Source organism: Belonocnema kinseyi, chromosome 7, assembly GCF_010883055.1.
Source record: "Belonocnema kinseyi isolate 2016_QV_RU_SX_M_011 chromosome 7, B_treatae_v1, whole genome shotgun sequence".
NCBI classification, from domain to species: domain Eukaryota; kingdom Metazoa; phylum Arthropoda; class Insecta; order Hymenoptera; family Cynipidae; genus Belonocnema; species Belonocnema kinseyi.
This window is the reverse complement of record NC_046663.1, coordinates 62,956,039-62,968,594: the sequence shown is the minus strand read 5'-3', so window position 1 is coordinate 62,968,594 and position 12,556 is coordinate 62,956,039. Positions and strand designations below refer to the sequence as shown.

Sequence of the window (12,556 nt, the reverse complement as noted above, 5' to 3'; positions counted from 1 at the left end):
AAAAATGAAAACTTTGTCAGGGAAAACTCGGGGAAAGTGAAAGAATTTTCAAATTGGTATTTTATAACAAATCTTTTTTTTAAATAATGTGTCTTAAGTCAAATTGTTTATTAGAGATGGGAAAGATTAAAGGGTCAAGTGAGTGATCAGTGGGTTAATGTCCCGATCTTCTGATCAAGTCCGTGCCAATAAATATCACGGCAGTCTAGTTTCAGGTCTGGCCCACGTCTGGTTTGATGTAGACTGTCTAGTTTGGATGATCTGATCTGACTCAGATCTGGCCTTAGTTTTGTCCAGATTTGACCTCATATAGATCCTCCAGTCTGAAGGTATGGAATGTCTGTTCTGACCCAGTAATGACGTTGATCAGCTATTTCAGAATAAAAAAGTTCATAGTCTGGTGCTGATCAGCTAAATACACCTATAGTGAAAAATGATTTTGCTCCAAGTCATTAAAAAGTAAAGGGAGATCCCCAGCTAGTCACTGACCAGCCAATGACTAGCGCCTTACCAGTCGGCCTGGCCTGGGGCTAGCCCAAAAAAGTGGCACTTTGGGCCAGACCAAGGCCACACCGGCTGGTCAGTGTTATAACTGGAAACCAGATAGTCTGGTTTGGGCCGCGTCAGCGCCACAAGATTTTTCCAAAGGGAAGGTATTTGTTCACTCTATACCTCCCGTGCAGAAATTGAGGAAGGACTCTAGTGAGTCCCTTGCTAGTTTGCCATATCTCTAGTCAGGCTTTAGTAGGAAAAACTAGCCGGGGCCCCATCTGGAACGTAACGCTGAGGCCACGGGGGCCCTAATAGATTTTCTAGCAGGGTTCTAGTGAGATCAGCCCGACTACAATTAAATTGAAGAGAAGAGCCCCTGCGGGAGTCCTACAGGTAACTGTCACGCTACTGGCAGCCAGTACTTTTATTCTTTCATCATCATACGACTGTATACGATCCGAATATCATTTCTATTTGCAAAAATTGAAATTTTATTGAAACATTTTGGGTAATTTTAACACCCACTCCTGCTATACTCTGACAATATAACAAAAAAGGTATTTAAAAAAATATATTAATTGATTGCGAGTATTTTTACTTTAAATATTAATGGTCCTGTTTATAGTGAATACATATATTTCATTCTTAAACATTATATTACAAATAAAATTTCTACCGTTACCGGGTATCGAACCTACATATCTAATACCTAAATCTATCGCCATGCAGTCGGGAGTCTTAACCATTGCGCTAAACCCACAAGTTGAAACTCGATGAAAAAGCAATCCTCATAGCCTACAGCTTAAAAAAGCTAAAGCACCAAATTTTGTACTCTCTTTTTCTAAATAAATATTTATTATTATACGACATTATTTAAATGTAAAATATTCAAAATTTTAACATGAATATCAATAAAATAATTTTTAAGTAAATAAATGTAATCGACTGCAATTTTTCTTGGTATAATATTTCGTTTTTTCCCATTGTAGACTACTTTAAAACTTTTTACAGTGACAGAACATTTAATTTTTATGAGCATTTAAATCTAAGCCTTCACGGAGAAAAAGATCTCGCATAATGATATCGCAAAACCTCTATATTGCAAGAAAGCGCAATATGATAACGTACAATCAGGTCCCGGAGCTTTGTACGATATTATAATGCACTAATATCACAGACAAAAATGAAGTTAAATTTTGTTGATGTCGGCTGCTACGGCGTCCTTAGCAGCAATGGGAAAAAGGCAGAGTATGAGTCAGTTCCAGCTATAAATCGGGGCTCTAGATTTAAAACAATCACAGAGAAAATAAAAAATTTGCAGCAGGTAAGACCTGGAACTGTTAATGATTAAACATTTTTTGGCGAAAGTTTCATTGAGGTTAGGAAAATAATTCTGAACTCGTCGACTGCGTCGCGCTGAAGTGAGCACAGTTCAGTCAAACATGTAGAATTTACGACAGAAACACACACAAAAATATGTACTTACTGATATATTTCCTCCGAAATAAATTATATTATTGTAGACGAATTAGAACTTAATTAATAAAATTTAGCAAAAGCGCAAAATGTAACTGACGGATGGGAATCCCCATTTCTTACGTTATAGATTGCACAATTATGCGGTATATAATGTAAAAACTTGCCATGTACGATATCACGATTTTGTGCTATTATAATGCGATAATTACGATATATAGCGCAGGAATTACGATATATATTGTAATTTGTGCGATATAGTTTTCTCAGTGTAAAATGTAATTTTTTCTAAACATTTACAATTTTTAATAAAGATGGGACTCAGCATTTTTTTCTTTAAAAAGAAGCACTGGCCAGCTGTACTTGAAATAAGTTCTTTAACTTTAACTGAAAAATATCTACCTGGCTCCGAAGAAAATATTAATTAGTGCCCTAAGCCAAATTTTCGAGAATAACGAGTTTAAATACTAATAAAAACATTATTTTTGCATACTGAAACCTTTAAAAGCCTCAAAATTATATTTGAGACAATATAAGATTTTAGGAGTTCTCTGGTCGGGGCCTCATTAGACACAGATAGATTAGCTATACCTACACTACGCATGGAATTCTTCACTAGAACCTGACAGGGCATCCCTTAGTTTTTTCTAGACTAGTTATTCCGATAGGGGCCAAACCAGTTTTTCCTAGACTAGATATTCTGACAGGGGACCCATCAGAATCCAACTTCAAACAGGGAAAGATGCGGAAATTTGTGCACGGGCTGGAGAAAGCCTGGAAGTTTCAGGGTATTTTTTTCGAGGATTTGAATAGACACCCTGAGTTGTGATTCTGTATTCTTGGTAATAATACATCGTAATGAGGAGAATTATAGTAAAAGCACTCTTTGCTAAGGCCTAAAAGGACGTGCAGAGCTAACTATCCTAGGGTGTAAAATGGAAATGCGTGGCAGCAGGCGACGGGGAATCCCCGTGGCTATATGAGCGCTACTTGAGTCTTGCGACGGCCTGGGGCGCTCATGTTGGTAGCAAAGCTTGCTCCTGTGCGTACTTATTAAATTCTTTTTACTCTAGCTTTTCAGGAAAAACATTTATTCACCTAGAACCATATTGAATCTTCATATATTTTCGAGCAATGTAGAAGCACTCTTAGAAATTTCCATAGTGATTTTATTATAAAAGTGAGGAGCCTCCTCCCTTATTTTACGTAATTTTTGCCGAGTAAATATTTTTGTGATTTTCGTAATTATTTTTTCTGATTAATTACCAAAATAATTTGTATTTCAACAAATTTCCACCATCACAGATGAATTCACAACAAACAATGTAACAGTTGACCTTTCTACCAAAAAAGACGAATTTTCCAGCAGAAAAGAGAGATGATGCGTAATTATAACATATTTTACTTTGGAAATTGTTTATGTTAGATCTTCATTTTCAAGCGTACATTTTAAAGCTAAATGTTTATCAACTGAAAATGAAAATTAATTACTGATATTTAAATCAAAACTAAGGCTTGAGTATTAAAAACTGGGATATAAATTATTTTACAAGATGATTTTTAATCTGCACAATATTAAACAATTTACAGATTTGAACTTTAAAAATTGGGGTGTTTCAGTTCGAAAGCCTTTACAGTTAAAGAAATTTAAACGTTTCATTAAAACATTATATTTAAACCCATTTAGAATGAGCCATTGAGTGCTTTATTTAAACTTGGAATGTTACAATTCTAATTTTTTAATTTAATTTAATTATTTTATTTTATTCAAAATCGTTCCATTTTTTATTTTTCTAACTTAAAATTGCTTAAAATTATTTTATTTCGAACATTTATGACTTTATTAATTTATTACTATTCAATTTAGTGTATTAAAAGTAATAGCATAGATTTAGATTTTTTAATCGGAAATTTCTGAATTATTGAAAGGTTGAAATCTAAAATTTTACAGTTTCACGGTATTAAATTAAAAAGTGTTTAACTGAAAACTGTTAAAGCTTTCATTTCATACATGTAAGTTATTGAATGTTTCAATACAAACCTTCGGAATAAAAAGTTTGAAATGTTTAATTTTTAGAGTTTTAAATTTCAAATAATTCTTCTGTGAATGGTTGAAGAGTTCGTTTTTTAATGTCCTTTTGAAAACTTTTTTATTTTTCAAGAAAAATTCTTTTAAAACTTTTAATTAGGTTAAAAGTATTGCAAATTTTTGATCGGCACTTTCGCGCGAGATAGACCGGGGCAAGACCGACGGTTTAAAATTAATTTCTCTATAAAAAAGCTATAAGACGTGGAATTGATGTATCTTTCCTTCATTTCGAGTCGTAATAAAACAATGATTCAATAATTTAATTATTACTTACCAAATTTATTTCATTGGTCTTGTCCCACATATCGGAGCAATTGTCAACTATTTTCTTGGTTTTATAAGTTCTTGATAAAATAATGTTTCATCTTCGAGAAACTCAAATTTTCATGCAAATGTTTGCAAAGTCACTTTTGCCCCAGCGGTCGGGCTTGCCCTGTTCTATACTAATCTTATTGTTATGTATGGTTTGGTAACAATTTTTATTCTTCACGGATTAAAGAATTGATTAATATTCAACATAAACTCTCAATTAAAGAAAATGCTTTTAAAAAATTGATTAAGAACAGTTCTTTCCTAAAACATGAATGGAATTCAAAAAATGCATGGGGTTCTATTTGATAAAATTCTTCTCTTATTTATCATGGTGATAATTAAATCAGAAGCTCGATCACAACCCATTCTCTCATCTCTAATTCCTCGTGTTAGGGAAACGGGGTGCCAATGAGAATCCTGAGGCTGGGGCCAAAAGTTTTAACACTCAAGCCTCGAAGAAGCTGTAGAATTTGTGCAGAGGGAAGCAGCGGAATGAGAAAGAAAGCAGAGAACAGAGCGAGTAAAAAAGAGGCTCAGCGCCGCAGTTTATTTCGGTCGGGTTAATTAGTGCTGCCTCGCGAGGTTTACGGTTGACATTTCGTTGGTTCGTTTCGACGTTCCTCGTCGGGATAACGGGGAACGGGAGGAATGGAACAGCAGGCCCAGAAAATGTACACTATATAGTACCGCGGTTTTTTCTTATAGCGACAAGTTTTTTTACGATCACTCATAGAGAAGAGGGATATCAAATAATCACAAAATGTTGAAACCTTGTTTTCCCTTACACACCCTATGATTAGACCCTGCCTTCATAATTCATCAGAGAAAATAAACTTTTCAACCCTGTCGTAAAATCTTCACACTTTTAAAGTAGTTTAGCCTTTTTAACAAATGAAGAAAAAACCTGGAATGCGACGATTTCCTCAGATCATGTCACTTCACAGCAGCATTTTTCGAATATTTCTCTTCTTTATGACTCTCCATGGATAATGTGGACGAGGTTCGAATTTTTAAGGAAGATGAATGCCTCCTGACAAAACCGTTGTCGAAACAATGGCAATAAACCGATGGATGGGGGCACTAGAGAAAAAACAGGCGAGTGTTACGAAAATATAATGGAGGGTCAGATCAGGATTATCAGGAAATCATAAATCTCGAAGAAATAGAAAAAAAAGTTGCATTAGAAATTTATCCTTTGGGTTGAGTAATTGATAATCAGGATGATATAATGCTGCAATTAGGCGTAATTTATTTAGGTCCTTGCCAACCGCTATTTGTTGCCCTTTACATGAATTATGGACGCCATAATATCGCCTATCGTGCTAATAAAATATTAGCACGTTGCTAAAATTATGCAGAATTTACGGGTTCTCGGGGAAAAACATTGTATAACATTCACTTACGTTTTAATAAAGTAGTTAGTAATAAACGTATTTCACCTGCATCGTGTCTTTTAAAATCAGCTACCGTGAGAAATCCACTTTCCTTATACCGAAATAGCTTCTTAGATATTGAGATGTTTCTTATTTTATTGCATCGAGAATAACGATACACGTATCTATTTAATTAAATATTATCTGAAAGAACTCCAAACACTCTTTTGGATACATTGGTGCTGAAATTCTGTTTGTAAGGAAAGGAACAAAAGATAAGAAAAAAGGATACTTTACCTAACTAGGCTCGGACAAAGACAAGAACTGGTACAGTATGGACCTGTGGGCCTTATTAAGTGTCTCTATCGTACAAGGGGCCCCACCTCGACATGGCCGTTTAACTTTTAATCATAAAGCAGACATGCCAAGAAGATTAGAATTCTGTTTAAACGTTTAGAAAAACAATGAATGGCTTATCGTAAACCTGGAGAAAAGAAAATATTGACCATTGCAGGTGCCTGTTTGCCCACCCTTGGAGATAATAGAACCATTTTGTCTACTAACCATCTGTGTGATGGCAGGTCAATTTATTTTTATATTTGGTAACAATTTATTTAAAAATATTAATTAGATTGTCAAAAAGTCCATTGGGTCGATGTTGGTAGCTGGGACTGAAAAATTTCGTGTATGTTTTCCCACCTGGGGAGAAGGAATACCTATAAGGATATCGGTCTCGTTTATATACTTGAGAGGATGCTGAATTTTTTACGAGTGTAACACGCCAGGCAAATGTAATGTCCTCCTCCGTTGATGGTTACAAGGCCGAAATGCCTCGGCTATCTACTTGGCAATTAATCATCGCGCGCAATAATAACGGTCGTCGCGCATTTTGTCGCGGCATTATATACTCGGCGTCACGGTTTCGTTTTGTTCATTGAGCTCACAGGGCCAGTTACAGGACTCTGTAACGCGAAATGATAATAATCGGCCGACAAATATAATCGCATGTCTTGCAAATCAATACTCGCGTTAGCATTGTCGTGTGATGTTAGATAACAATGTTTCTGAGTTTATGGAAAACCCATTTTAATGGATACTTCACCTATCATGATTGCTATAAACTTTCGACATTATAGTAAAATGAATGTGGAACACTCGAGGATATTTTTTCGACAAATTGCCTTTAATAGTGTTCAAGGGCCAAATTATGAATTATGATCATGATAATGATGCAGAAGATTTTTCATCCTCAGATAGTTTTAGCGAAAACCCAGAAAGAATGACTACACAGCAAATCTAGGGTTTCTGTTAGAACCAATTTCTAGTTCCAAAGGAGCTGAAACCAAAGTGATAAATGATTTCTAAAGGAAACCAAAATATGAATTTAAAAAGTTTTAGTAAAACCTTTTTGTCACTTCTGCCTTGAATCACTTCGAAGATTTTGAATATCAAATTTATGAAAATATTTCGTAGAATTTAAAATTATTGATTGGTAATTTAAAGGTTCAAGATTTTCAATCGATAATAATAATTTGAAGGTATTTTAAATGATTTAGAAGATTCCATTATATTTATAAAAATTCCAATGAATTTTGAAATGATTTTTAGGATCTTGAGATTTATCAAAAGATTTCAATGAATTTCAAATATTGAGGATATTTGATGACTCCAAGGATTTTTCAATCGATTTCAATAAATGAATGGGATTTTAAAGGATTTTAAAGGTTTTATAGTATTTTAAAGATTTCGTGGCATTTTAAAGAGATTTCAAAGAATTTTAAATATGTAAGGGTATTTTATATCCAACGATTTTTCAATAGATTTCTATATTGAAATTCAATATTCAAATTTGTATCATTTCTAAGGATTTCAACGAATTTGAGACATTTGAGAATGCTTTAAGAGTCCAATATTCTTCAATCGATTTCAATAATTTAGAGATATTTTAAAGAATTTCCAAGATTTCATGCTATTTTTAAAGCTTCCAAGAAATTTTTGAGAGATTTAAAAGATTTTGAGGGATTATAAGATCATAAGATTTAGGATCATAAGATTTAGAAGCATTGCGGAAATATTTGCGGGTACTTTAAAACTTCAAGATTTTTCAATCGATTTTAATAATTTAAAGGTATTTCAAAGGATTTAGAAGAATGTATTGTATTACTAAAGATTCCAAGGAATTTCAAAGCGATTAAAAAGATTTCGAGGAATATCAAAAGATTTCAAGGAATTTGAAACATTTGAGGGTATTTTAAGACTCCAAGATTTTCTAATCGCTTTCAATAATTTAAAGGTATTCAAAAGGGTTTAGAAGATTTCATTCTATTTCTAAAGATTCCAAGAAATTTCAAAACGATTTGTAAGATTTCGAGGGGTATAAAAAAATTGCAGAGAATTTAAAATAGTTAAGGGTATTTTCAGACTCCGCAAAGATTTTTCAATAAATTTTAAGAAATTAAAAGATTTTAAAGGATTTCAAGGATTTCGTGATATTTTTAAAGATTCCGAGAATTTTTACAGAGATTTTTAAGATTTCAAGGGATATCAGAATATTAAAAAGAATTTGAAATATTTGAGGATGTTTTAAATGTCAAATATGTTTGAATCGATTTTAATAATTTGAATGTATTTTAAAGAATTACAAAGACTGCATGGTACTTTTAAAGATTCAGAGGAATATTAAAGAGAATAAAAAGATTTTGAGGGATATCAGAAGATTTAAAAGAATTTGCAATATTTGAGGGTATTTTAAAACTCCCATGATTTTGCAATCTATTTCAGTAATTTGAAGGTATTTTAAACGATTTCATGAGATATCAACAGATTTGAAAGAATTTGAAATATCTAAAGGGTATTTTCAAACTTAAGGATTCAGCATATTTTACACTTTAAAATTCGGATTAAATAATATTGAACTAGGAAAAATCTAATAAAGAAACTGAGATTATAGACATTAGTCAATCTTGAAAGGAATATATTACACATGAAATGTGACATTTTTTAAGGTAATTTTGTGAGGTATCATTTGGAATTCTATGCTATTCACGTGCAATATTATAATTCTGAAAGAAATTAAGTATTCCTATTATTCAATTTAATTTGTTTCATAGAAGAATAAAAACGTTTGTCAATATTTATCTTTTACTTGAGCCCCCACATTACTGAACCCCAAGTTTTTTCTGTGCAGAAATTCTTGATTGGGATTGAATGATATTCATTGTCTTGATCAAGGTTCTGCAACCAATAAATTCTTTTAAAAAATGGTCACAAAACTGAAAAGAGATTGCGGAAGCCAACAAGAAATTGTAACTATCAATAGGAAAACTTGGAAGCAAGTTTATCTGGATAATACCACTGTTGAGATTGGACATGGGTTATATGTTGGAAGAAATTGACGCGACGAAAACAGTCTTGCAAGCAAGGAAACAGATATTCATGACTAAAAGAACTGTTGTCAGGGGCGTGATCTACAGGTCACCGCAGAAAATCGTAAATCACTTTCGAGAGGCCTGGTGTCCCTTCCGACGGGCCTCAAATGAGAGAGGATATTGGGAAAAATACCTGGGCCTCCTGGGTCTGAAGTATTGAAGGACCTGTTGACTAATCCTATTAGTAGCATTATGTCCAGTTGCGTGCAAACTATACCCTACCCATTCCTTGCTACACGTCATTTTTATGTCTTCACTCTTCGTGATCCGTCTGGGAATTCATGGAAGTGATGGAACTTCCTACTCCAGTAGCCCAGTAGCTTATTTTCTAGGCAAGTAACCTTGAAGAGGATGAACCTCATAGACAGATGCTAATAAGGCATGAAATTGTTGTCTATGGTTTCCAGAGATTAGTGAAAAACAAAGCTGTTGGTTATACTGAGTTTCGGTTGTTGATTGTTCTGAAGGATTCGAGATAATTGAATTTGTAGGGGGAAATTTTGGGGAAATCTGGTAAAATCTGGTGAATTTCAGCGACGGTTTATACTTTTATATTAATGTTATTAGCACACATTTTGATTTATTTATAGTGAGAGGACATGAATAATGCGCAACTTAAATTGATATGAGGATGTGTAGAACTGTTGATTATTTGCTATGTTCAAAAAAGAGTTAGTGATACTTTTTGAAAGAATGAATACTCTTTTTTCTATCTATTTAATATAGCGCAAAGAAATGTATTATAATTATTTTACGGTGGGCAAAGTTACAGTCACGAAGTTTTGCGCTTTTTATGGCTTAGATTGTTGAAAAGTTTGTTAATATTTACAAATTGGGCTTTAGATTTTCTGAAATTGATTTAAGAAATTATAATTATCTGCAGGAATGAATGTACTCGGTACATTTGAATCAGTCAATCTGATCTCAATCAGTGACTGAATTCCAGCTGCAAATCAGTTTCGTTTACTAATAAATTAGCAAAGAATAACTTATTCGTGACTAGAATTTAGCCACTGATTGAAATTAGTAAAAAATTCAACTTATTCCAAATAAAACAGTAATAAAAATATTCTAACGTTGCTTTTTGATTTCGTCAAGAATAGACATCCAATTATTGATATTTGATTAGTTGGCACATGATATTTATGATTGTTTAATGATCTTTCCTTGTCGATTATACATAGGTAATTTATGTGTGTCTAATTTTGTATGAATTTTGAATGATTTATTAGGTTTCCAGGTGAGACCTTTGTGGACAGATGCAGGATTTGATTCTTGTTCTTATATAAGTATTGGAAAAACATTAGTTAGGACATATATTAGGACAGCTCACATATTAGATTATTTTCCAGGACATGTTTATAAAGTTAATAGATGTAAATTTTAACTAAGTTAACTTTTTACGTTTACATATCTAGATTGATTAACCAGTGATAAATCAGCGAGACAGTATTGGATGATCAGCAAAGTTGTTCATGTTTATTTAACAATTGTTGCTCTTCTAAATAACATTCTTCTCACCATGGACATCTTTAATTTTCATAAAGGGCATTTTTAATTTATAAATTTAATACTTCATACGTGTTGAAATTAGTTTGATGATGTAGACAACAGTCATTGACAGCTATCGCAAAAACTTAGATACTTCAATGATCATTGCTTTATAACTCTTTGTGAAACCCAAGAATATGTTTACAGTTGCCCACATAACTAATAATTCATTCTAGAGCCAAATCTTGATACTCAATTTTTCATCATTATCAAACCGTGATCATTTCCTGAAAATCATCATCGACGAAATTTCACGCTCAATCCTCAAAATCCCATTGAAGAAAATCGTGTCAGATCTCGAAACACAAGGAGTTGAGGGGTTGAAGTGTACTAGCAGCGGGGAAAAACGGCAGATTTATTTAAGTCCCTTGCCGTCGAGTTGACAAGAGTCGACTCGCGTAAACATACTCGTTTCTCCTTGTACTCCAAGCCTGTTTGTCGAGGATCTCATAGTGTGTGGAGGGAGACCCCGGTTGAGATCGTTTCACGCTAGTTTCCTGCTGCGTGAGAGCAGGGGGAGCAATTTTCAGCCTTCGAGGCGGCGCCCATCAGCAGCCACGCCTCCTTTACGCTCATCTAGCCAGTCACACTATCCCGCACCACCAACGCGTTCCGCCTGACAAGCAAACTTGAACCCTCCAATTGGCTGACACCCTTAGGCGACACCCACTGAATGCAAGTGGGGAAAGCCGGTTCCAAAACTTCGCCACCAGAGGGGGATCAGTGCGAGGTGGAGTGGAGGCCGATTGAAGTGGTGTGAGTGGAGCGAAGTCAGTCGCAGACTGGAGTGCCCTGTGAGAACAGGGGACGGACCGAACGAACAAACTCTATACCTAATCGCTCGTGACGCTCGTGTCTGTCCAAATGTCCGTCCTCGATTAACGTCGGTGGTGAAATTTTTTTCTTCATTATGTGATTCGTGCTACTCTTCTTGTAATTCGTGTTGGATCTATATCTAAGTTTTCACGTGTAGGAAAAGTTTCAACTGACGCAGAAAGGTCTGCAGTTTTGGGATACATGCTCTTGGATCAGTGCGACCAAAATTTGGTTGACAGAAGATGTACCATTGATGAGAGATGATCCATCAGATGAGGTCGAACAGAGATCATGCTGGACAAGTGGGGAAGCTGATATGATGTCCTGATGGCAGATGTTAAATTGGGGAACTGGTCCTCCTCTTCTTTGATTTTTTGCCATATCCCAGATTCGCAAATCTGAGACTCAGTGACAGTGGAGTGCCGTGAGAGGTGCGGTGTGTGTTCAGTTTCGCGACATTGTCGCGGAAAAAGAGCGCGGACTTTTGATACTAAAGACAGTGGAAATGTCAGCTTACGCCCATTTCGGATACTCGTCGTATACGACGGCCTCCCAGGTAAGCTAATTTTAGAAAACATTTTTTGATTCTGGGGAAAACTTCCTTATTACGAAAGAAATTAGATTCTTATGCAGAAATTAGATGCACGTCCCTTTATTAGCTGAAAATCTATTCGAATTTAAAAATAGTCTAGAATGAATTTTGATGACGAAGCTGATTTACAAAAGCACTCCCCAAATAAGTAATCTCATTAAAGAGCTTCAGCAAACTCTTGATGTTCTCAAAACACTTTGAGCAGACCCCATTGATAAAAAATCTGGTTCAGAAATACGGTAATTGATGCTATCATCACAATTCGCATTAGGTATTTAGGAATTCAGGTTTATTTATCTGAGGATCGTATTCAGGGTGGTCAGAGATAGAAACTAAATGGCAGATTCGACCACCTGCCTTTTTCTCGAGCCTACCGTCGGCCGTCGCTTGAACGTGCAGGCGACATTCGATCCGCCAGCCTTTGTGA

The 12,556-nt window shown here is 34.6% G+C and overlaps 1 protein-coding gene across 2 annotated transcripts in view; it reads left to right on the top strand.

Moving 5' to 3' along the window:
* LOC117177418 (homeobox protein araucan-like) overlaps positions 1 to 12,556 on the top strand; it is a 109,207-nt gene that overhangs the window by 56,721 nt on the left and 39,930 nt on the right. Inside the window, exon 1 of one of the 2 annotated variants that reach the window (XM_033368088.1) lies at positions 11,526 to 12,093. The exons of the other annotated variant lie outside the window; for it this stretch is intronic. Coding sequence (XP_033223979.1) covers positions 12,043 to 12,093 — 51 coding nt within the window. The 5' untranslated portion in view covers positions 11,526 to 12,042. Of the gene's footprint in view, positions 1 to 11,525; positions 12,094 to 12,556 lie in introns of those variants that run through there. 2 annotated transcript variants of the gene reach the window in all.